General features: G+C 40.7%; 1 protein-coding gene across 2 annotated transcripts in view; it reads right to left on the reverse strand.

Moving 5' to 3' along the window:
* Positions 1-24,061, reverse strand: part of cdin1 (CDAN1 interacting nuclease 1) — a 167,966-nt gene extending 143,905 nt beyond the window's left edge. For both annotated transcript variants that reach the window (XM_079573228.1, XM_079573227.1), the window contains exons 1-2: positions 24,006-24,061; positions 23,659-23,788 (exon numbers count right to left, since the gene is read on the reverse strand). In XM_079573228.1, the coding sequence (XP_079429354.1) occupies positions 23,659-23,759 (101 nt within the window). In that variant the 5' untranslated portion in view covers positions 23,760-23,788; positions 24,006-24,061. The remainder of the gene's footprint in view (positions 1-23,658; positions 23,789-24,005) is intronic.
* Positions 24,062-24,269: the final 208 nt, after the last annotated feature.

Below are 24,269 nucleotides of genomic sequence, written 5' to 3' on the forward strand. Positions count from 1 at the left end.
AGAATTATTAAATAAAGCAAGTTTCTAAATATATTGTGGCTCCTGCTGGCACTCAGCCTGCCTGGCATCCTCAAGACTATAAAAGTAACATTTGTACATACTTTTCAACAAGTGTCTGAAATATTGCGCTCCAAGTTATTGTGGGTGAACATGTGCATTTGTTTTGTTTCGCGTTTACGGCCAGGCCGATACGCACCACAGCGGGACATCTCTGTCTCTCAAGACTTAACATTGTTCAGCTCACAATGGGGTTAATAAAGTTTTCAGTTTGACCTGTGAGAGCCTGTAATGCTTAAAGGGATGTTTCAGGATTTTTGACATAGGGCCTCATTTACTAGTTATCCAGAGTATTGCTGATTTCTAGAGATTTTTTTTTTTTGTAATTCATGCAGTTCTGATATTTGAAGAGTTACGTGGCACTAGGCTAGGGCAAGGCTAGCGCATTTCTATGGTATCAGCTAGCCTGCATTAAAAACAGTCTGACCCGCTCCACAGAGCACCTGAGGCAAATCACTTATAACACCAGACTAACCAAATACATTTCTGTGTCCATAGAATAATTTTAACCAATTTGCATTTAAAATAACTTATATTTGAGCAGCATCAGCTTCGTGGTTGTATAAGCTACGCAGCGGCGGAGTGATCTGCTAGAAAATAGTCCCTCAAAATGCGATGTGATGCAAGGTCAGTTATATTCCAAAAAATATTCGATGGACACAGCCATTTATATGGTTAGTCTGGTGTTATAAGTGATTTGCCTCAGGTGCTCTGTGGAGCGGGTCAGACTGTTTTTAATGCAGGCTGGCTGATACCATAGAAATGCGCTAGCCTTGCACTAGCCTAGCGCCACGAAACTCTTCAAATATAAGACAGACAGACAAAAATATCTCCAGAAATCAACACTCTGGATAACTAGGAAATGAGGCCCCATGTCAAAAATCCTGAAATATCCCTTTAAGGAAGAACACAAGGCAGGGTGATGTAAAGGAGGAAATGAATGTCAGCGGTGCTCCCATCAGAGCAGTCACCTCCTCTTGCGACGCCGTCTCGCAAGTGGCAAAGGCGCAGAGCACAAAGCTCCGCCACTCGGGAAATCTCAATTCGCTAGAAGCCTGGCACAAGATCTGTCCTCTGGCTCTGCATTTGACCAGCAACGACCCGTAAGGAGCAGTAGGCAGGCATCCATGGACCCATCTCCAGATGTGAAGCCTGGCTAATGGACAGAATCACCTGGCCGGAGAATTAACCTATTGCACACGTTTTGATTGGGTGCTCCGTTTTCCCTAACCAGAGTGGATGGGAGATTTGTTTTTTCCAAGTTTAACAGGCATTAAGCACAGCATCTCCTCGGCGCCTGATGGTTGGTTATGCATGTTCTAAAAGTTTAACTGTTACGTTACTGTAAATAAAGGCAGTAAGGAGTGAGAGACGGGGAATGTCAGAATTTTTCATTGGGTTGGAGGAGTAGGCAAGTTTGCTTCATGGAGGCCGATTTTCTTCATTGTCAAAACCCCACAGGCCAAACCTCAAACTTGTAGCCCACAAAGCACTATTTTTTACAAATGCCAGTGATGGGCCTCTTGTTTGAGTAATATTTCTCAAAATCATCTGAAGGCCTGAGGTTCTATGCTTGAAGACCAGATTTGGCCCCCTCAACTGAAAGTAAAGGCTTGTGTCACTGTCTTTCCACTAAACATCACTCAACCAACTGATGGCACTGCGATGAACACACACTTTGGGGGTCATTTACCAAGCATTTGCTCATGTGCAAAGCAAATAGCACGTGCAAATGTGGACCAGCAGCAGAGCCATTTATGCATTTTTTACTCACGCATCATTGTCTCATTTGCATATCAGATTTGGGGCCCTAATACTGTAATACAGCCAACATCAAATGGTAAGTCAAATTCAAAATGCCAACAAAATAGCATGTTTTATTTTTCATCTTGCACCCACTATTTAGCACCCGCATTCATAAATGACCCTCTGAGAGCACTTCAGCAGAGGAAGAAAAAAAAATACTAAAATAAACAGGATGACTCCAGACTGTAAATGAAGAAATACTTCCTTTTTTGAAAATAAAATGTAAAATAAGATCTGTTGTTTGAATTTAGGGCTGCAACTAACGATTATTTTGTAATCGATTAATCTATCGACTATTTTTACGATTAATCGAATAGTTGCTTGGCTATGAATGGTGTAGGAAAATTTTATTTTTTCCATTTTATCACATAAAGCTAAAGTGGATCCGCTTGAGGACGTGTTGATGGAGTAAACGTAAAGTAAATGTTTGTTGGAGGCTCTTGGTGCTAATTCTGCTTCTGATTGGATGAGACACAAACAGATATTCATGACATTTACAATGTACAAAGTGTACTAGGGCTAAAACAACTAATCGATTAATCGCCGACTAATCGATTATTGAAATAGTCGACAACTATTTTAGTAATCGATTAATCGTTTTCTGGTTCACACAGACTCAAATAGAGCAAAAATTACATGAAAATGTAGTATTTTTTATGAAAACCTACGTTGTTTTTATAGCAAGTGTATGTACACTTTGTACATTGTAAATTTCATGAATATCTCTTAGTGTCTCATCCAATCAGAAGCAGAATTAGCACCAAGAGCCTCCAACAAACATTTACTTTACGTTTACTCCATCAACACGTCCTCAAGCGGATCCACTTTAGCTTTATGTGATGAAAAAAATAGAAAAAAATTAAAATTATCCTACACCATTCACAGCCAAGCGACTAATCGATTAATCGTAAAAATAGTTGATAGATTAATCGATTACAAAATAATCGTTAGTTGCAGCCCTAAAGTGTACTACATACACTTGCTATAAAAACAAAGTAGGTTTTCATCAAAAATACTAAATTTTCATGTAATTTTTGCTCTATTTGAGTCTGTGTGAACCAGAAAACAATTAATCGATTACTAAAATAGTTGTCGACTATTTCAATAATCGATTAGTCGTCGATTAATCGATTAGTTGTCTCAGCCCTATTTGAATTTAAACTTTTTTTCACAGCTTCCACACTATCAAGCATGTGGACCGTCTGTGGACAATTACTGTAAACCAGGGATTGGAGATAACGCCGCAGGGGGCGAAAGAGGCGTTGAAAAATATACCTCTACGACAAAAGCGCGCTGCTCCCTTACCCACAGACTTTTTTTCTTTGTTTTTGTGAATGAAACAGGTATGGACACAAACCCCGACCAGACGACAACATTTTAAATGTGAAAAGCTTAAAAAGGTTATGCGTCTTTATTAAGTAATGTCAGTCTATTGTCAGGGTTGTAAAAAGTAAAATGCTACTAATAGATATTGCTGCAGTTCAACTATACAACCATCATACACTTACTATAAACGCTAGGCACATTACACCAACGTGCTCCAATAAAATCCGCATTTGCCAATAATCATCTCAGAGGAAAAAAACAGTTGAACTAAATATTCCCATCAGCCTAATTAAAAGGAGCTGGGGGAAACCAAGCTATCAATTATATTCAGAATCTTCCTATTTACAAATAATTAATTATGAGCAATGGCTGTAATTTGGCTAATGAAAGCCACCTGGCTAATGGCACTGGCATCATATGCTGCTGCAGTACTTAGCATTTGGTGTATCCGCATGCGTCCCGGCGTTGCGTGGTGCACCTCTTCAGGGCATGCGGCTGGCTAATTGAGGCAAGCACAGATTTTTGTTTTACTAATGGAAGCTATTTTCAAACAAATCCAGTCATGAATAATATAGATTTGAGGATATTTCTCAACTTGATGCTACATTCCATTGATCTCTTCATGCTAGCTCCTCATCAAAAGGTATGTCATATTTAACAGAGGGACATTTATGTGAGGAAGCGCTCGGATAACGCCTGAACGTAGATCGATAATTTCAAGCGTTAAAAAACAAAACAATTAAACTTGCTGCATATGCAAATCTTGCTAATTACACATGCTGATCGGCTAAATGCTAACATCTGTTTTGCACAGCTTAGCCTAGCGTCAGCGGCGGCAAAACAAATGGGAAAAAAATGACTCGGGCTAATGTGAAAGTGTGATGTATTTTGACAAGTGATAAGAAACAAACAGTGTCACGCAGCTCCAGACAAATACTTGCTCAATCGTCACACTACGGATGAAATGAGCTTGACTTATCCGTGATTTCTCCGTCGCTGCGAGAAATCATCTGCCGCCTTTAATGATCGGCAATTACAGTAATGATGGCACACTTAAGTCAGCGCGCTTCAGAAACTTGTGTTACTTTTGGAGAACGAAGTCACCGATAGAGGATTAGAAGATTTGGACTTTGCCACTTCAGTAGTTACCTGTGTTGTGTTTCATGTCCATGGGTTAACCGCCGGCTGCTTAGCTGACACTGTTGTTTATAATTAATAATATGTATTTTTCCAAGGAGCCAATCTCACTTCTCAAACCAAATATTAAAAGGAATAAGCCACCGATTTTACATACTGAGATATATTCTTACCTTAGACGAGTTCATTTGTACCTGTCTGGTCTTCATGCGTGCCCTCAGTCACATAAACACAGCACAGACGGCGTTAGCATTTAGTCTCTCCTCCTCTCCACCATAGCTCCAAATGATGTGGAGATAGAAGCTCCCAAGCTCTTCAGGGCTGTAGCTGTAGCTTCTAACATAGCGTTCCACCACCAGTTATGGATTGAATAGAAAAATCCCCTCCTCGTGTGAAGCGCTTTGAGTAGGGCTGCTCGATTATTGAAAAAATAATAATCACGATTATTTTTGTCATAATTGAAATCACGATTATTCAAACGATTATTTGTTGCCTTTAAAAAAAAGTCTATCTTTATTTTATTTATTTATTAATCAAAACACTATGATGATGTTTTATGTTTTCTGGACAGTCATAAAAGTGCAAATGATTTCAAGTACGCCTCGATTAAAGAGAGGTCCCTGTTTCACACCTGCCCCCTGCTGGCCAGCCCTCACACCTGCGCAAGCAAACTGAGCAGATGACATCATCACACAGCACCGTTTGTTTTTATGTCAGACAAAAATCCAGCAAAAAAATGACAATAATCCATCAAAAAAAATGACAAAAATCCAGCAAAAAAATGACAAAAATCCAGCAAAAAAAATGACAAAAATCCAGCAAAAAATTAGAAAAATCCATCAAAAAAGTGACAAAAATCCAGCAGAAAAATGACAAAAGTCCAGCAAAAAAGTGACAAAAATCCATTAAAAAAGACAAAAATCCAGCCAAAAATGCAAATATATATATATATTGAAAAAAAATAAAAAAGTGAAAAACAAATTTGAAAAACAAATTTTGAAAAATAAATATATATATAATCGATTTTTTGCGATTATGCTAATTTTGTAATCGTTTACTGTTGTAATCGAAATCGTAATCGAATTTCGATTAATTGCACAGCCCTAGCTTTGAGTGACTTGTGTCAAATGACATTTCCTGTCTTTAAAAGTTGCCCACAAGAGCCACAATAGAAATCCACATCACTGAACCTTCGCCCTCCATATTCTTTCCCCCGTTACAGTCGTGAAAACTGCCGTCGTCTGAGGCGCCCCTGGCCTAGACATCACGAGAGCATGCAGTGAAGCCAAAAGAGCCCGCACTCAACTCTCTAATTGTGATCCGTTGTGAGGGCCAAATATCTCTGACTCTGCGGATGACAAAACCGGTTAGGGGGCCATTAGATGACACGCTTTGCAATGGCGGGATAATGGCCAGAGCTGTCCCTGCTTAGTCTCCCTGAGAATTCAAAGCGATGTGTATACGCAAAGTAACGAGTGTCCACCGGTAGGGGAAAAAAAGATGTCATTACGCTGACCTAATGTCCAGCACTGGATAAAAACATGCAGCACTCGGACCATTCCGGGCAATTTAGTCCAGTCATATGCTGCGGTGGGATGCTAGCGCTGAGATACCACTTGTTTTGCTGCTCCTTTCAGTATACACTGAAAAAAGTGAAACACTGCTGTTGTTGATTCAATATGTTCTTTGCTATTGGCTTAAATAAAGAAAATCAAATTGGTTAGTCCAATTAAAACCATATAGATTGAACATTGTGTTTTGATACATTTTTGTATGTACATCCAATGGTCTATTGCAAATTGACAGTTATTTATAAAAGTTAATTGATCTAATGAACAATCGTTCGTCGAGTTATCGAACACAGGGGGCAGCACTGACAACCGCAGCACTTGACTCTACCAATTAACGCTGAAGAAGATGACACACCACGTGTTCCAGATTTCAAATGTGGCCAAGACCTTTTCACTCAAGATCTAGCCAGACCCACTGTTGGAACTTTACAGCGAGAAAAGGTAAGTTAAAAGCATATTTAGACTTGTAAACTTAATACATGTGTCCTGTATGTATGCACAGAGGCGTCAGATAGAATTCTCCTTAAGTTGAATTTTAATTGAACATGTTTTGGCACTGAAACTGAATAAATTGATTGTGCATCAAATCTCTAAAATGTTGTAGGCTATGAGTATTAGGTTGAAGGTTTTATTTTTGACCAATTGCACCCTTATGATTTAGATATTACACTAACTTAGGAGGGTTAAGCGCAGCCGCCATTTTGTGTCGTGACATCGCCTGGACTTTGAAATGCAACTCGCATAAAATAAATACTATCTACCTTTACTGTGCTTTAAGCTGACATGAATATTATTCCTTAACGTGTTTTGCAAGCGCTTAAACCAGTGATGTGACGTTCACGAACGAATCGAGTCTTAGTTCGTCTCTTCACTGAGAACGACGGGAGCCGAGCGGAGCCAAGTCCCTGTAGAGAACATGAACTCTTTCTTTATTATTCTTCTTCGCGCTTAAGTTGTGCATGCTTATTTTGCGAAACAAGTGTGACTGCTGGAGTGGGGCGGAGATAGGAGTGGCACAGGGACAGACCGGGACGTGAGCGTGGCCTGCGGGGAAAGGGTTTAAGCGCGCGGCTCTGGGGAAACAGCGAGTGAGCGCGGCCGAACGTTCCCAGCGCCAGCTCTCCCGGGCCATGGGAGAGGAAAGGTGCGCGGGGTCGGTGAGTGAGGAGGCGGCTACAGGCGCCCTGACACGAAACATCTTCCACCTGTTCGCTCAGCTCCACTCCGCTCTTGGCCGCCTCCGAACGGCAGCGACATCACCGCGCCCACTGCCTCCTCCGCCCCGGTCACCTCCACCGCTGCTGCTGCCCCACAGGGAGCTCAAAGTGAGCAGCATGAATGAAATAATAAACAACTGTTTAGGGGCAGACGAGCCCCTAAACGAGGAGATCGCGTTGAAACACTATTATATGACCTGTAATTACAATTAAAGGACAGAAAATGTTTGACCCAACTTCCAAAAGTGACTGTCATAAAAAAGTCATAAAAAGTCATTTGTAAAATAATTTGTTCAAAAAGCTGAACCAAGCAAATGTAATTAATGTTCAGCTCTTCTTTATTGTGTACTTTTTGTAATTTTAGCATGAATATGCGTTGCACTTTTTTTCTTAACTTATTTATTACATTCACAAGACTATATGCATTTTAGTCTGTTAAATTTGCTGAAAAAATGAGACCATTTACAGTTAAGTAATGTATTTTTCTGTGTCTCATCTGCACAGGAGCCGTCCCCCACACCAGCACTAGGACCAGGACTCCTGTTTGCTGGTCATCTCCATTTGAGGAGGTAGGTCTATGCATTATTTGAAAGGCATAATGTTATGCAACCTTATTGTACCAGCACATTTTCAAGAATATATCTATATATTTAAATTACTACAATGTCTGTACATACTTGTTTACAGTTAAATCATTATTTTACAGGCTTCCATGAGCCGTACACTGGATGCAGGTACACACCATGTGTACTGAAGTTAGTGATGCTGTTCCAGTGGACGCGCATTTAAAGAACATCAGGTATGACTGGGCTTGAAAATAACCATGTCTTTGTAGTGCTTGTGCTCTTACTGTAAAATCTCTTATTATATTAGGTATGGTATTAACAACCGCCAATTTTACATAATTTACAAAACTTAACTGTTCAGATTTGAGCAACATCAATGCTATTAATCATTTCTCTATTTGATCGGTTCTTTATTGGTTCTCTGGGTTCCTGATCAATGGCCTACATAACATATGTGCATCTTGTAGTTAAACAATTGATCAGGGCCAATAAATGGATCTTTTTTGACAAGTGTGCGAGCTGACAATGGGCTCTATTCACACAAGTGACACGTGACTTCAGACTGGACTCTCTGGGAGGCACTGCTTTCCTCTCCCATTATTTCCCTATGGAGGATTAACAGTGTCTCATCCAAATAAATGAATAGTACTAGATTACATGGCAGGTTGTAAACATCATACTGGATGTAAAGGCTTCACTGAAGGACATGTCAGTGTTCCATCGTGGTATATGTTTTTGTCCTCAAGCTAAGGGCTAACTTTTTTCTTCGGTCAAGTATTTACATCCAACATAATGTTTTTAACATGTACCTTCAACTGTTCATGGGTAATTCACTGTCCATGGAATCTAGAGCTTTTCATTAATTTGGACGAGACACTGCTAATCCCCGACAAGGAAATAACGGGAGAGGAAGAGCAGCGACTCTCGGAGAATCTAGTCAGAAGTCCCTCATATAGAGCCAATCATGTACTATAATGCATTTGAAAAAAATCTGCAAATAAGCCTTTGGATGTTATGTACATAACATCGGCCACTGAGTTGGCAATGTTTTCTTGAACTGTCCCTGTCAAAGAAACATATAAATGAATAAGGGTATTGAACAAATATTAGAAAATGAACTGAAAGCTGAAGATATTAGAGTTGCAGGAGAAATATGGTTTTATTTTACCCAAAAACTAAAATTAGTTCTCTTGTGCAATACCTAAAATTTTGCAAAAGATCAATATCATGTAAATACTGGAGCCAGTCCTTTTGTCTAAAATTGGTGTGTATATATATGCTTCTTTATATTTTAATTAAGAAATACCATAGGAATGTATCATTTTCTAACTTTACTTTACAAAATGGGGGAAATCAGGCTTTTTCATAGAAGGAGAAGATGAACGACATTTCAAATATTGTAAGATTCTGGTTTGTGTTTAACATGAAGTGCACATTTATTACTGATTTGGGTATTTTGAGAGCGGACATACTTACTTACATACTTTCTCAGAGCTCCCCTTTAATACATGTATTTTCAGTTTTATCTACAGCTGCAGTAATGTTATTTACAAAACCCTCATACTGTAATTACAAAGTTAAAATACCAGTGGCTCATTCAGACTCTGTTTGACCTGGTTAAGGCTTAGTTTAGCCGGGTTTAGACCCGACCATGAAAATAATTGCATTATTTGTCAATTCTAATATGTGTTATTCCACTCATGTTTTGCAGATTCAGCAAGATTTCCGTGTGGAGGACGAGCCGATGGCAGTCGTCGTAACACCCATCGTGAAGATTGTGACAGATCTGCATTCAATGGTTCAAGACTTTGCAATTCGGACTCATAACGCCTCAACATGAAGTACCCAAAGAAATGTGAACGCACAGTTGAATTCATCCTGAAGGTACTCATGGGACTGGATAACAAGAAATGAACACGGATCACAGGGAGACTGATGCAGTGATTAGTATGCTGTACCTTGGCTGCACAGTTGTTGTTTTTTGGAAAATTCTTGTTCATCCAGTTTTGCTGTGAAAGTGTTTGAAAATGCATAACAATGTGGCTAAATACATTATACTACAGTTTTAACACTTTTTCTCAAAATGTTTAACCAGCTTTTGAACCTTGAGCCAAGAATTGAAAAATTAGAAAGTATGAAATGTTTGTGTGTACCTACATTACTCATATTACAAAATATTGCAATTTGCATTTGTACATACAATGTCTTTGGCAATAAAAAAGTAAATTAATCCAAATGTGTTTTAATGAAATTAATCAATTTAAATGAAATCAATAAATGGCATTGATTAAGCCATTAAAAGTACATTGGTTCAATGAAACAATTTAAATTGGCTCATATCTGCTAATGAAGAGTTTTAAATTGACTCAATTAACCTTTGAACATTCAAGTCAGGAACATTTTTTTGTTGAACCAATTTAAAATGTTCACAGTTACAGATGAAACATTTATAGTTGGACTAATGAATATATATCATTATGAACAACTAGTAAAATGCGGATGTAAATGATTTCTAAACAATTTGCAGATTAAGCCAATGTTTTATTTTTCTCAGTGTACTGCAACATCTTTGTACCATCAAACTGGACAATGCCACCATCAGTGGACAGTGTGAGACTGTTGTGTTTTTTGTTTTGACGTTGTTCTGATGGGAGCTGTTTGGGAGTAATGCAATTTTAATGATGTGTTTCATTTGAACTGTCAATACAGCAACAAAACTGAACTGAACAAAAAGCCCATTGTCCAACAAACACCAAACGGGCGCATTCTACAGTTTTTCTTATCGGAGTCTGTCGCATTAGATTGCAATCACAATTGAACACATTTGTAGTTACTGTGCCCGTGTATTTGCTTGCTAACTTCAAACCCCTCACAGTAAGATACAAACTACTATTACTACAGGTGTCGGTATTGGTACAAAAGCATTTGTAAAAGTATTGGTTTGTAAAAGTATTGGCCATGAATCTAAAGGCAGCTTTTATGCAGAATAATTAGCGATGTGCTCTTAGTGTTGGTTGCGGGTTCACCTCGGGCTGCCTGCAGATTGGGTCGGGTCAGGTCAAGTCCAAAAATGCCGCCTATTGCTAATGTCTTTTACTGTCCCTAAACATACTTCATTACAATCGAAAGGCCTTTAGCGGCAGATAGAGCTGAAACTATAATGCAGTATTTTCTGCTTTGTGAAGGGGCTTCTAATGCTGCAATTTCAAAAAGGGCTAAAAAAAACTTCACATGTTTAAAGAAAAGCCTGTAATAGACGCCAACTTGGTGTAACTACTGTACTAAAAATTAAAAATTGTGATTAAAATACATTACATTAATACAAAAAAAAGAGTAGATCGGATCGGCATCAAACAGCATGGAGTGTTAAAAGAAGCTCAAAAACCTGGATCAGGACATCCCTTCTGCATAACTCAGGCCTTTCCAGCAGGGAGGCAGGCGCTACACAATCTATAGTGCGCCTGGAGAACGTCTCAGAGATATCAGGAGGAAGTAGTCATCCCTGGGCTTCCTAATCATCTCATTGATTGCATCTATTATTCATGCGCTCCTTAGGCTGACATTAGCTTGTGAAGTAAGCATGTGTGTACCTTCTCTTCTTACTCCATCTCATCCTCTGCCTCACACTCCATTCATCCCTGCACCTCTTTCACCGCAGGAGAGAGCTCGGAATGAGTTTGCCGGCATCCTCGGCCTCTTCCAGGGATGCTGCCCCAGCTGCCACTTTGGGTTTGCCTTAATCTGGGCAGCCCTGAGGTGAGAAGGTAGTGCACACAGTTAGCAGGACGAGATTGGAATCTGGCTTCCAAGATGCTGAACAAAAGTGGAGTAGTATATATCTTCAACAGACTGCTGATTAATATGAGAGTTCAGATTATGAGTGGAATCTATTGTCAGAAAAGGCAATTTAGAGCACACAGCCAAACAATCTTGGAGAACAAAAAATATCAATTTTTTAGTAAGCTGTGTGATTTTTCTCAAAACCAAGACTCAGTTCAAGGAACACATTTTAAAACTCGGGGGGAATCATGCGTGAGAAGACTGAAATATGAACTGCTAAACTAATATAAGGCCCACACGCATTTAAGCAGTTTTGTAGAGATCTAATATACTGTTTTTCTTGGCAGAAAACAATGCTTCTTTGTAATTTCCTCCAAATTCAACTGCAATTTGATTTTCCATGCAAATAACCATGCACCTCTACATAGCTCTCAATTAAAGGTATTAAAAAGTAAAGAGCGTCATTGTACGCTTGTACAATGACAAAGCATACGAGTTCAATGTGGACACTTTAAATACATGGATTTACATTTAAAATAACTAACATACTAGCCAAAAACTAATACAGTTTAAACTACGTAATCTATTCTCCACCCCATGGAGACAGGATATTTTGTTGTTTGCAGTGGATTTAAAGGGAAGTCATTATGTAAAATAATATTTTTTATTCTTTTACCCATGTTATAACATTCTCTCGTCAAAAACATACCTGAAGTAGCATTTCACTTCAATTTACATAGTTTTGAGTAACGTCCCTTTCTTCTTTCTACCACAGAAGCCTCCTGTATTTCCTAGATTTTGTTATGTAACAGTTCAAATCCAAAATCATCCTTAGCAATTTTAAAGCCCATACACCATCACCGGAGCCATTCTGTGCTCAAACTGCCCTTTATCGCAGCGCCATTGATCTGTTAGCATGTTATTTGCAAACAATGCAGGTTCATATATTGATTGATGAAGGATTAATTCCCCCTGCTGCCAGTAGGGGGCTTGCCGATCACATTTTGGAAAATGTGACTATATCGCCATGGGTTTTGTTGGTTTGCATTTCAGACAAATTATTTCAAGTTATAGAAACGTAGAAAAATACGCCCATAGTTCGTTTACAAATCAGTAACAGTTGTACTCTTTTTATGCTATTTGCTACCATACGAATCGTAATTTCAAACCGACTGATCTTACAGCCACGCAGCATGGAATAAACAAACATGTTGGGATATTTAAAAATGGCTGCGAAGGAGGCAGTATTGTCAACACTGGCAGCAAAGCCGACCCAAATCCCACCTCACATTATATCCAAATACCCACTCAGAAAGATCACTCAAGCCTGTAATTAGCTCTTTTAAAGGTGGACAAATTTCACACAGAGATTAGCCGTGTTGCGCACCGTAGGAGTTAGCAAATCCTTTACTTAAACCAGCACGTTAAAGAACACACGCGCGCACATCCAACAGCAAAACCACAATAAATAATCAATGAGCCAGTCTCCAGTCTCCCTGCCCTCCAAAACCCGGCCAAGAAATCAGCATATCAATGGCTTCTGAAGATCACGCTAGATAAACCCCCCGTAACACAGAAATTAACAACTGCTTGACATTTGCTCGACATCCATTATTCTGACACTTGTTCTGAATTTCAAAGGGCTGAACGCATGCTTAATCAACATTCATATTCCCCAAGCAGAGGCGCACGGCCATATTGCAAGCCCGCCTCGGTGCTGATGAAAACGGCACATTAGGGCCCCATTGGAGAAAGCGTCCCGGGAGAAGGAGCTGGGAGTGTGGGTGTGAGGGGACTGGGTATGAAGAGTGTGTGGGGTATAAGCAAGGAGGTTTAACCACTAAAAGTGAGGGAAATTAAAGTACTCATGCAACTGCTTTGGACAAGAGTCAAGTAATCACACTCACGTCAGACTGAAGGGTCGACGCAATGAGTAAAAAAGCTTGTTTTGCAAATGCCACGTTCACAAACGCCACAGTCCCATGTCACTGTGGCTGCACAATCATCAGCAAAGACCACAACTGTGGTTCCAATTCTATGCACTTTGTCTTTAATGTTTGTCATAATTATTTAACGATCGAAAAATTGGTTTTACATTTTTTTAATGTTGATTGGTGTTAAACAGTTGAATATGTCCAGGAGAAATTATTATATATTTTGCGGCCCCAGAATGCTGCATCAGCATCTAGATAGGCTAACTGTTCTCATGTTCAAATATTTTAAAAGCAGAAGTACTTTATGGAGTACTGATTTAAACTTACGGAGGTTAGTTGTGAGTGAGGGATTCGTTTTTCAAATGTGTACATGGAGATTATGACTGGATTTGTAGATCATACTTCCGTTGTCGTTCTATTCCTATATTATACTCACTTAATACTCAATACATAGTACTTTGAAGATTATGAGGTAGATATGAAGTAACCGTTAGATACTAACTAAATATTGAGCGATACAGACGGAAAAGCTAAATGAATTTGGGATAATATCTCATTGCTTATAAATGTACGAGTCTTTATCTTCATGTCAAAGACAAACAAAGCTGAAAACTATTATTTTGCTTCCCTTGTGTGTAAATCCAAAGGGTCACTCTGTACTTTATTTTATTTAACCATAATTGAGCAATATTTTTGCCAAATCTAGACACTCTTTTTGGTCATCCACCTTTTGAGCACTTCTAACAGTACAATTTGAAATAGTAGTCGTGTTTTTAATACCACTCAGAACCAGAGCACTTTAATTGGTCCCACATAGATGTTAACAGGTAAGGCAACCAACCAAATCAATCCCAATAGCAAAACTGGTCAGTAAAAATCAACATTTGACATTTTTCCAGAGCCGTTTCACCCCCTTCATTCAAAACAGCATTTGGAAAAGCTACCAAGCCAATTATGTAAACTTAAACAATCTGCCTTTTTTATTTGCGCTCATTATTTGTGAAGAGGGGGGGGGGACTTTCCGCACTTTAAAAGCTCATTTCCCAAACAGTGGCATCTGCCCCATTTGAGCGCCCCTCCCTCTCGTACCGCAGCCATACGCCGAGTGGGCTGCTTTACGCCACTCTCGAGTCATTACAACCAAATTCATTCATGCCACGGCAGCAGGACACCAAGCACTGCCCCAGACCCCTCCAGGGACAAAGGGAGGTGGAGGGTATGTACCGGGGGTCCCCTCGTGCTGCAGACTCAGGGGAGGAATATTTGGGCGAGGCCTTAGAGAGAGCTAGCCAGCCCATCATTTCCAATTCTAATGCGAGGAGGGAGGAGGACCTGATGGCACTGATGTCACTCTCCTGCCCACGCTGAATGAGAGCGCCCCTCCTACCACTAACAACAACTGAACACCCCCACATGCTCGGGCTGGATGGACTTGGGGAAATATCTAATTGCAACCATACAGAGATGTACAGTGCAGCAATTTTCAAAAGTAAGAATTGGTTCAAAATGCACGTTTTATGCTCAGGACAACAATTAATTGGCTTGTTGCACAGTGTGGCTACGCTAGTTCCCCTGAGCTGAAGTTGTGGGCGCTAGTACTTCCTGTCCGTATTAAATTCCATTAAAATTAACTTAGACCCGTTTGAATCTTCGTGTTTCCTAAAGACTCTGTGGTGGACAATGACTTCCTGGTAGATGATCACTTCCTGCAGGTTAAAGAGTTGCTGTACAGTGTTAATATTTCCATAGAGGAGATGTCTATGTTCATAAGGATCAGTGAATTTGTCTTGAAGCTAAAGGCTAACATTCATTTCATGCATTATACAATTGGAAATAGTGCTTTTATTAACTTTTTTTTAATAGCATGTTAGCCTTTAGCTTCAAGACAAACTATCAATCCTTTATGATCACAGGCGTCTCCGATCTGAACTCCTACATCAAGATTTGAACACACAGTAAATGATCATCTACTGGGAACTCTCTGCCCACAACGCAATCTTTAGAAAATAGGATTATTATTCCAGGAAAAGAACACAGACAGGAAGTACTGGCGCTCACAAGTCCAGGTCAGAGGAACTAGCATAGCCACACCGTTGCAACAAGCCAATTGATGAATGCTAATCTAGTGGTTCCCAAACGTGGGCCGTTAGAGGGACTGCAAGGGGGTCCCCAAGGCCCACCTACAAAACAGGTTAAAAAAGAGGTAGTTTGAAAGGACATTTTAATGTATTTCATCAAATGTAACCTTTTAAATTCGTATCTAGCCTGGACTCTTTGCTATTTGCTAAAAAGTCTCACACTATTATTTGGCGAGTGTGACCAGTGACCAAAAGTGCACAGCCTTCTCCAGCACATCCCAAAGATTCTCAATGGGGTTAAGATCTGGACTCTGTGGTGGCCAAACCATCTCATTCTCCCTGAAGAGAAGAAGAAATCCACTGATGGATTAACCCGGTCATTCAGGATGTTCAAGTCGTCAACTGATCTCATTCTTTGGGCTCATAGTGTTGATGAACCGAAGAAAAGGTGGACACTTTCCTTTGTTTTGGTCAGAAAGTGTATATTTATGGACTTTTTTGGTCAGTTTTATGGTTCTAGATAATACAAAAATAGGTTAAAATAGTTCAGAAATTGGAGTAGTAAACTAGAAATCATTACCAACTGAATGTTACGCCAGAGGACATTGTGTTTGCAAATAATGACCTAGTCCTACATGGCAGGACTCTATTGGACTGAGGGAGTTGATATTTGACTGTGCCGTCTTTGTGACTTTCTTTTAGGGAGGGAGGGGGGGGTGCAAAATGTGACAGCACCGTGTCCAATTGTTTCTGCCCCCCAGGGAGGACCAGCCCGAGCCCGGCCGACGAGAGACGGGAGGAAGGAGGGGGGGTTGGATCCATCTATGGCTGACAGATGACTCCCAACATCTGTGTTACGCAGCCGTTCCAGATGAGGGGGTCCGCATGGCGATCCTCAACTCTCCTATCTGTCTACGGGACACTCCCCCTCGGTCCCACCCATCCGACACACTTCCCCAGCCACCAAAAGGCCTGGGACGGACCGAGCGTGGAAATCACACCCCGATACGGAGACGCTCCAGCTCTCATTTCAGCCAAAGTTTACATTTGACACCCTTTTAAGCACCGATCAAACGCGATGAAAATGGATGGACCAAAGAGGAGGATCATTCAGGGCCATTACAGAGACCATGCATTCATCGGAAAAAGAGAATGGGCAGAGAATGACATTATCTTGCTGTAGCACACGCTTTGAACAAAAATCTCTGTCTTTAATCGTAATCGTAGTGACGTCAATAAGTCAATCATATCAATTTCAACTGAAGATTCATAATTCAATTCCTGTAAATAAAATCCCTTCCATAGCATGTAATAAGCAGTTCTGAAGTTTTACTTTTACAAATTGAGCAGATTTATAAAGACAAAAACTAATACATTTTAGCTTACTTCATCAATTCACATAAGATCACATTGGAAGAAGAAGCTACAATATATTGCAAAATCTGAGACTCACCTATTTCTAAAAAACTAAAATGCATGGCAACTTGAAAGTTCAGTAAAAGCTCAGTCGACTTGAGGTTCAGTTCCAGTCATGATTTATTTTTATTTAGTATTTGAGCACTGTTTTGGTCCTGATTTTGTAATTCTTTAAGTCTTTGACCCACACAAAAAACACTTATGATTAGGGTTATCTGGAGGCATTGGATTGGAGCCGATTCAATGACAGGATACTACTAGCGGCAGGAGTAGACTTAGCTTAGTGGTAGCAAGGGCTATGAACATAAAAATGTCAGAGAAAAGATCCCTGCTACTTTTGCAGTGCTTTCAGCCAGCCTTTAGAGTGGAGTCAGACCTCTGGCAGAATGGAATCCAACGAAGCGGTGATACAAAAAGACGGTATCGCACATTCATAGTCGATGTCAAAAAGTGGATTTATTTAAGATTGTGGCATAGCCTTCTTCAGATCATTTCTTTTTTTTCTTTTTGGAACCACAGTGTATCCGTGTGACGTCCTCTCAGGCCGTTAAATTTCTTCAACTTTTGCGCTGCTCTATGTAGTGATGAATCGGTTCACGTTGCATGAAGCTCCTCGTTTCCTATCATGGAAAAAGTGAAACGGAGAAAGACACAGCAGGTCCATGAGCTGCGCCTGACGAACACTTTCGGTTTGGTTTTTCCTGAAGAGCCGCAGACAGGACAGGCGTCAGACTCGTGTATGCGCCATTTCTCTGTAAAACCAGGGTATTTGAGGTTTAAACAACTGTAGAAGTCTGGCCTACTGAAGGCAACATCTCGCCAAGACACAGAGCCACTGTTCTCAGCTGCTTATGCGCACGCAGGCGAGGCGCTCTCCAGTCCTCATTTCTCTCCTTTAATTTTTTTTTAGCAAAAACATTTCACACAAACAATCATCACTCTGTCAGTAAAACTTTGATATATCGTTTTTTATAATGAAATCTTATTACCCAAAGTCAAAAGATACCGTAAATTCTCTAATACTGGCCTGTATTCCAATAGTGGCCGGGTCTCTAACAGAGGCCGGGTTCGCGGCTGGCGGAGGCAAATTAAAGCCGGTCTCTGAAACAGGCCGGGGCTTTTATTAGAAACTATAGCGGTGGAAATATTCCCCATGTTAGGAATTTGTCTCATACTGGTGTAAATGAAAACTCACGTACAGGAAGTAAACAAACGGGAACCCGGGCCGACGGGAACGCTGCGGAGGAGCTGATCCAAGCATAACTTTGACAGATTTAGCCACTTTTCAAATCTCCTTTGACTATTTGTAGAAACAGGGCAACAAATGTTGTGTGACCCTCCAGGGTTTTAATAAAGTCACCATCGCGTCTTCAAAGCACGTCCAGCTGCTCCGTGTGCAGGTAAGTCCCACGCCTCAAAATAACTCCTCCGATCAGCGCGAGCGTCTCGTCTTCTCTCGGGTCAGTCTCATGATCGATCACGAACACAAACGCTCCATCTAAACTCGCCTTTTACACAAGATAACAACAAATAATCCAAGTCCGCGGTAAAAACGAAACAGAAACATGCAGTAACATTGATGTGGATGTTCCGCTAACAGCAACGAAACACTTCCTGTTGTCCCGACAAAATTAAAGGCGTCAATGTTCCAGCCACTGGGAGAAGGTTTGCAATGTTAATTAATAAATTAACCTAATATTTTAGGTGCAAATGGACACAAATCTCGTTTTTCTTAATTTTCCTGGTCGTCCGTTTTGCTCAAATAGAAATAAAGGCCTGTCTCTAATTGTGGCCTGGTTCCAAAAAAGGCCTGGTCCTAGATGCCCTTGAGTAAATAAAGGCCCCGGCCTCTATTAGAGCATTTACGGTAGACCCTGCCACAGGCCTCTGGCGTGTAGCATCTTATCTGTTGCAAAAGTGCGTGCATTTAGTCGACCAATGAAAATCTTGGTCGACCATGACAACATCGACCAATTAGTTTCTGGCCCCGGCCAAGACCTAATGAGCCTAACTGGATTAGCATAAAATATAAGATTGGATCTGGAGTTAAAAAAAAACAGTATCAGGACATCTCTGCTTAAGATATTTGTTCAAACAGCGCTGCAAAAATGTCACGGGATTCAAAACAGTTATCGAATATTGCAATTTGCTATATTAATTTGCTTATAATATTATAATCCTTGCTGTATATACAGTGGGAAAAAAAAGTATTTGGCCAAAATCCAATACAATGTCTATGTGAAACCCCACTGTATATATATATATACACACACACACTTTGAAATATTGACTCGACCTCACTGTATCTTACAATATAACCCCCTGCCACCCCAATGCCACTGCCTCCTCCCTCCCATCTCCACACCGGGCCAATATTTACGTATAGTGGCAGGGCTCCCACGCGCTCCCAGACATGACAGGACGGGAGGGAGGGGGGGGTCCCACTGCTGCTGCTGCTGCCTTTGCCCGGGTGCATGCTAACGGATGATGGATGGCCTAGTCGATATGTTATGTCTTAAGAGCCTGATTTCCTGCCAGCCCAATCACTGAGCCTCCAGTGGCCGCGCTCAGCTGATTGGACAAGCAGAATAATTTGGCCGGCTGTGCAAACACCGCTGTCTGTCAGGCCTGCCGTTGACGAGACTCAGGCCGGTTTTTCGGGAGAGCTGGGGGTGGACGGCTCTCCGGGATCCGTTGCGCCGGGCGGGACGGGGAGGGGAGAGGGGGGGGGAATCATAACAATAAGCGGGCGAGACTAAACAAGAGCGCGGCAGCTTCAGGAGAGAGCCTGAGCAGAGGGGCTGGAGTCACGCCGCACCTATGTTTACGTTTCATTACTGCACTCAGCGGAGGCAATGTGGGCCGTGTTACGACCGTGTGTAAAAGTTGTTTCATTTGTGTTGGTTTTGTAGTTGGATCCTTCTTCATTAAACATTTTCTGTTAGTACTTCTTGGTTGTACGAAGTTGTGTTTGACATAGAAAGTTAGAACTAAGGGCAACAAAGGACACACGCGCCACACTCTTATTTGGCTGTGCTCATGGATGTATTATAATTCATGCACATTTATTTTATTCATTCCATTTGGTTTCATTTTTGTATGGTTATCCATATCCATATCCAGGGACTTTTTCTTTTTTATTACTACAATATTGTCCGTAATGTTGCTCAAGCCCTTTAATAAAGTGCAGGCAAAGTCAAGAGGAGGCTCACTCTGCAACTAGCCTTCCAAAATATCAGACACTGCAAAACGCTGGCGTCAGAACAAAGCCGGCAGTCCGGGCCGCACCGCTGCCCTCCGGGACACCGCGCTCCTTGTAGATTGGCGATTAAGGTACAACGGAGGGAGGAAGCTCCAAATACATGCGACTTTGGGGAAGTGACCTCGGTGGGATCAGTCTGTGTCCCGCAGCCTTGGGCGATTTACACATGTTACAGTCAATAACACTACGGCCCTCCGTGTCAAGGAGAGAAGCAAACACAGCCATTAACCTCCACTTCCATCTCTGAATGTGAAGACGGGCGTTACGTTGGATTATGGCGACGCTGAAGGACAAAAACTACAACAGACGCAGCGGTAATGGATATGAGCAATTCTTTTTTTGAGATACCACCAAAAATGTTAGCGTACTTCATTTTACATACCGAGCGATATGTTGATATAGTAACTATGGCGACAGGCCTCGTTGTAAAAGACGAGACCTGTAAATGATCAGGTGTTCTCAGAGTTTCCTATAAAAACACTGAAAGGGACATCTGCACATTCTATGACAAAGAAAACTGTCAACGTTTTCAAAATTTTTAAATGATTGAATAGGTATTGAATGAGCCTTTCTATGTGGAGTTTGCATGTTCTCCCCGTGTCTGCGTAGGTTTCCTCCGGGTATTCCTGTTTCCCCACCACTAAAAACATGTACAACAGGCCAGGATGAAAGAGTGTGTTGGAGAGTTCGTATGGGGGACGACGGATGGAAAATAGCCCATGGCTACAATCTCGTGTGGCATGCTTACATGCATGTTCATTAACATGCACTGTCCCGACCAAATAAACAGATAAATAAGTAAAAAAAACATTATCTCCTCAGCACAAGGAATGCTTCAGACTCTTATAGTTCACATAACAACTATTAACTGCTAAATAATTGATTAATTCATTTTGTATTGATATTGATCACAAACACTTATGCTGTTGCAGACCAATAAAACAACACATTTATGATCCAGGAGCACACGATGCAGATATTTGCTTTAAGAGCTTCATTCACCAGGCTGTCAGGAAGCTGAACTCCCTCCCTCACCTTCCCTCCCCTTCCTTTGCTTCTATCTGTATTGGCAAACTGTAGAGCCAACAGCCCCCTGCCTCCATCCCAATCTTTGGTAAATATTGGCACATATTTTCATATGCAACGGACAATAAAGCGAGCTGGCACTGACATTCATGATTGTATTTTTGAAAATATGGTGCAAATGATATACTCTGTCATGTTAAAATAAAAAAATATTACCCATCTGGTAATCATAGTCACAGCTCTACAGATTAAAGAATAAAATAACATTATATTAATATAATAATAGGGGAAGTCCCTGCCACATTCACTTACATTTACAATTACATTTACTGCATGTACTTGAGTTACTTTAAGAAGTAACTGATCTTTTTGGAATTCTTTCTTTCTTCTTGAGTATTTTACACTAGAAAACTTTAAAAGCTCTTGTGATTTTGATACAAAGTGCACAGACCACAGACATGAGGGTATTTTTCAACAGTGAATCATCCGTCACTCGCACAAAGCCACAGACTAAACGTTCAGATAAATGTAAGACATTATGGAGAGATATAACAGGCCTGTTTAAGTGTGACGTGAAGTAGAAGTGTCTACTCTGTGACTGCTCTCACATCTGAGCTGACCGGTCCAAAACTAGGTCTCCAGATTGGCTGTCGCTACAGTATCTTATATGAAACATATTGGTTCTGGTTATGATTTGGAGGTCTTTGGAGGCTCCAGGCCTACACATAATCTTAAACACAATAACACAGATACCACAATAAGCAGCACCGCCACAAATGAGCACCAAGAATCTAGCGGGCCACACCTCCCCGAGCTCGGAGAGAGGCAAATTGGGCTCAACATCAGGCCAGATCAACGCGCATTTGAAAACTAAGATCAATAAATCTGAAATATAAAAAAAATCCTAGCGTTGTTGTCACTTTTTTGTTTAGTCTGAGTCACATTTTTGCCACTCTGTCATCACTTTTCTGTCACCTTTTTGTCACTCTTTTGTCGCTCTTTTGTCATTTTCTTCACGCTTTTTTTTGTTTCGTCTTCATTCTCATTTTTTTCTTGAGATTTGACGCTTTATTGAAGAAGCTTTTACATTTGGGTAATGCCAAACCCAAAGAATCTAACGGGCCACATCTCCCTGAGCTCAGAGGGAGGCAAATAGGGCTCAATATCCGACCAGATGAATGCTTATTTGAAAGCTAAGATCAATAAATCTGACATTAAAAAAAATTCCTAGCATTGTTATCGTGTTGTAGTCACTTTTTCATCTCTTTTTGTCGCTCATTTGTTGCATTTTTGCCATGTTTTTGTTTAGCCTGAGACACATTTTTGCCACTCTATTGTTGCTCTGTTGTCGTTTTCTTTAAGCTTTTTTTTTTCCTTTTCATTCTCATTTTTTTTGTTGCCATTTTGACGCTTTATTCAAGAAGCTTTTACATTCGGGTAATGCCAAATTGGAGAACATGTGCTCAGTTAAGGTGGGGGTTAAGATGTTAAAGTAACTCTTACCTGAGTAGAGTTTACTCTCTACCCACAACAAGTTACATGACCATGACCCTTCACAACATTTCCAGGACCCTAATGCCATAATTTTTTAAGATTAGGCCTACTGTAGTCGAGACCAGAATACTAGAGAAAGATCAATGATACTGAGACCATGACCAGAGCGCCTTCTGACTGGGCTGCAAACTCAGGCTTTTTGAAAATGGTGACAGCAGGCGTGCTCATGCTCCTGTGCACGTGCCACAGAGCAAAACTGAGCAAAAACAACACTGGGAATTGATAACAGTGTCACACACATTGCAGTCTGATATATAATTATGAATCAGTTTCTATAAGGTGCTTCTCATTAATTGTGTGTCTGACAGTTACATTAAACTGGGGGTTAGTATAAGGTTTAGGGTCGCCCCCCCAACAGATTTATAGCATATATCTCATATATAAGCACATATATATATATCATCCTTATTTTCCTGCATTCTAGTGCAATTCCAAACGTTAGAATGGTCCGAAGATTAAGTCGCTTTAAAAGGAACATTTTTTTAGTTTTGAAACAACTCACACAATGTAACTCACTAAACATCACTCTTTTAGCTCTAATGATGTTTCTGAGCATCACAGGCTCCATATCGTGCAGAGGTGGGGCAATAGTAATATTTAGGCTGAGCCACTGAACTTTTGGATAAACTGTAAATAAATGGTACTTCCGTGAGCTGTTCTGTTATTGACTTGTGCTTCAGTAATACATAAGAAAAGCAGGTTTTCTGCTAAATATTATGGTACATGAAGGGTAGTGGGGTAATATTCTGTAACTCTGAGATTCACATTTTTACTGTTTATTGTTTTAGGATTTTAAACAATGGTTTACTCTCTACCCACAACAAGTTACATGAAACTAAGACTATGCACTGTCCTGGTCCTAAATACATTATTAAGGCACATCAGCCCCTCTGTCTCGTGCGTGCACAGGCTCTTTAAACGGACTTACTTGGGGAATTTCTCTCTGAGCTGCTTCATACACTGACGAGTTGGTCTCAGCTGCTCTGTCCATCTCGCTATTTCCTTGTATTCTGCTCTGGACAGCTTCATCTCTCCTTCTCCCGCCGGGGTTTCTGGACCTGCACACACGAAAACCATTTCACACGCCTGCCTCATCGCTACAGCTGTCAAAACAAACCGGCGTGCGTAGCTAGCATTCCGTTAGCATTGTGCCCATTTTGCGCGGGACTGAGCGGATGCCCGGTCAAAATTCATAAACCGTAGTGTCTCTGATGTTGTACAAGTATGCACGTATCATTCAACACGCAGTCAGGTTGAGAAAGAGTGTTTGTTTACCTTCCTCGCGCTGCAGAAGTGGACAGCTCCCGTCTTCCCGCTAGGAAGTTGAAGCGCTGCTGACTTGGGCATAAGGAGCGCGCTGATTGGCTAACAAGAGGGAAAGGCTGAGTAAGCTCGAAGGTGATTGGTTGGCTGCGTCAAGGGCTCAGGACATAAGCTGCAGATACTTGATTATTTTTGGATGTTTCTCAGGTTCAGGTCAGAATGTTTTATTTATTCTTTATCATGTATTATTTCTGTGTTTTTTTCTATACGTTTTGT

This window comes from Gobius niger, assembly GCF_951799975.1.
Source record: "Gobius niger genome assembly, chromosome: 16".
Classification (NCBI taxonomy): Eukaryota; Metazoa; Chordata; class Actinopteri; order Gobiiformes; family Gobiidae; genus Gobius; species Gobius niger.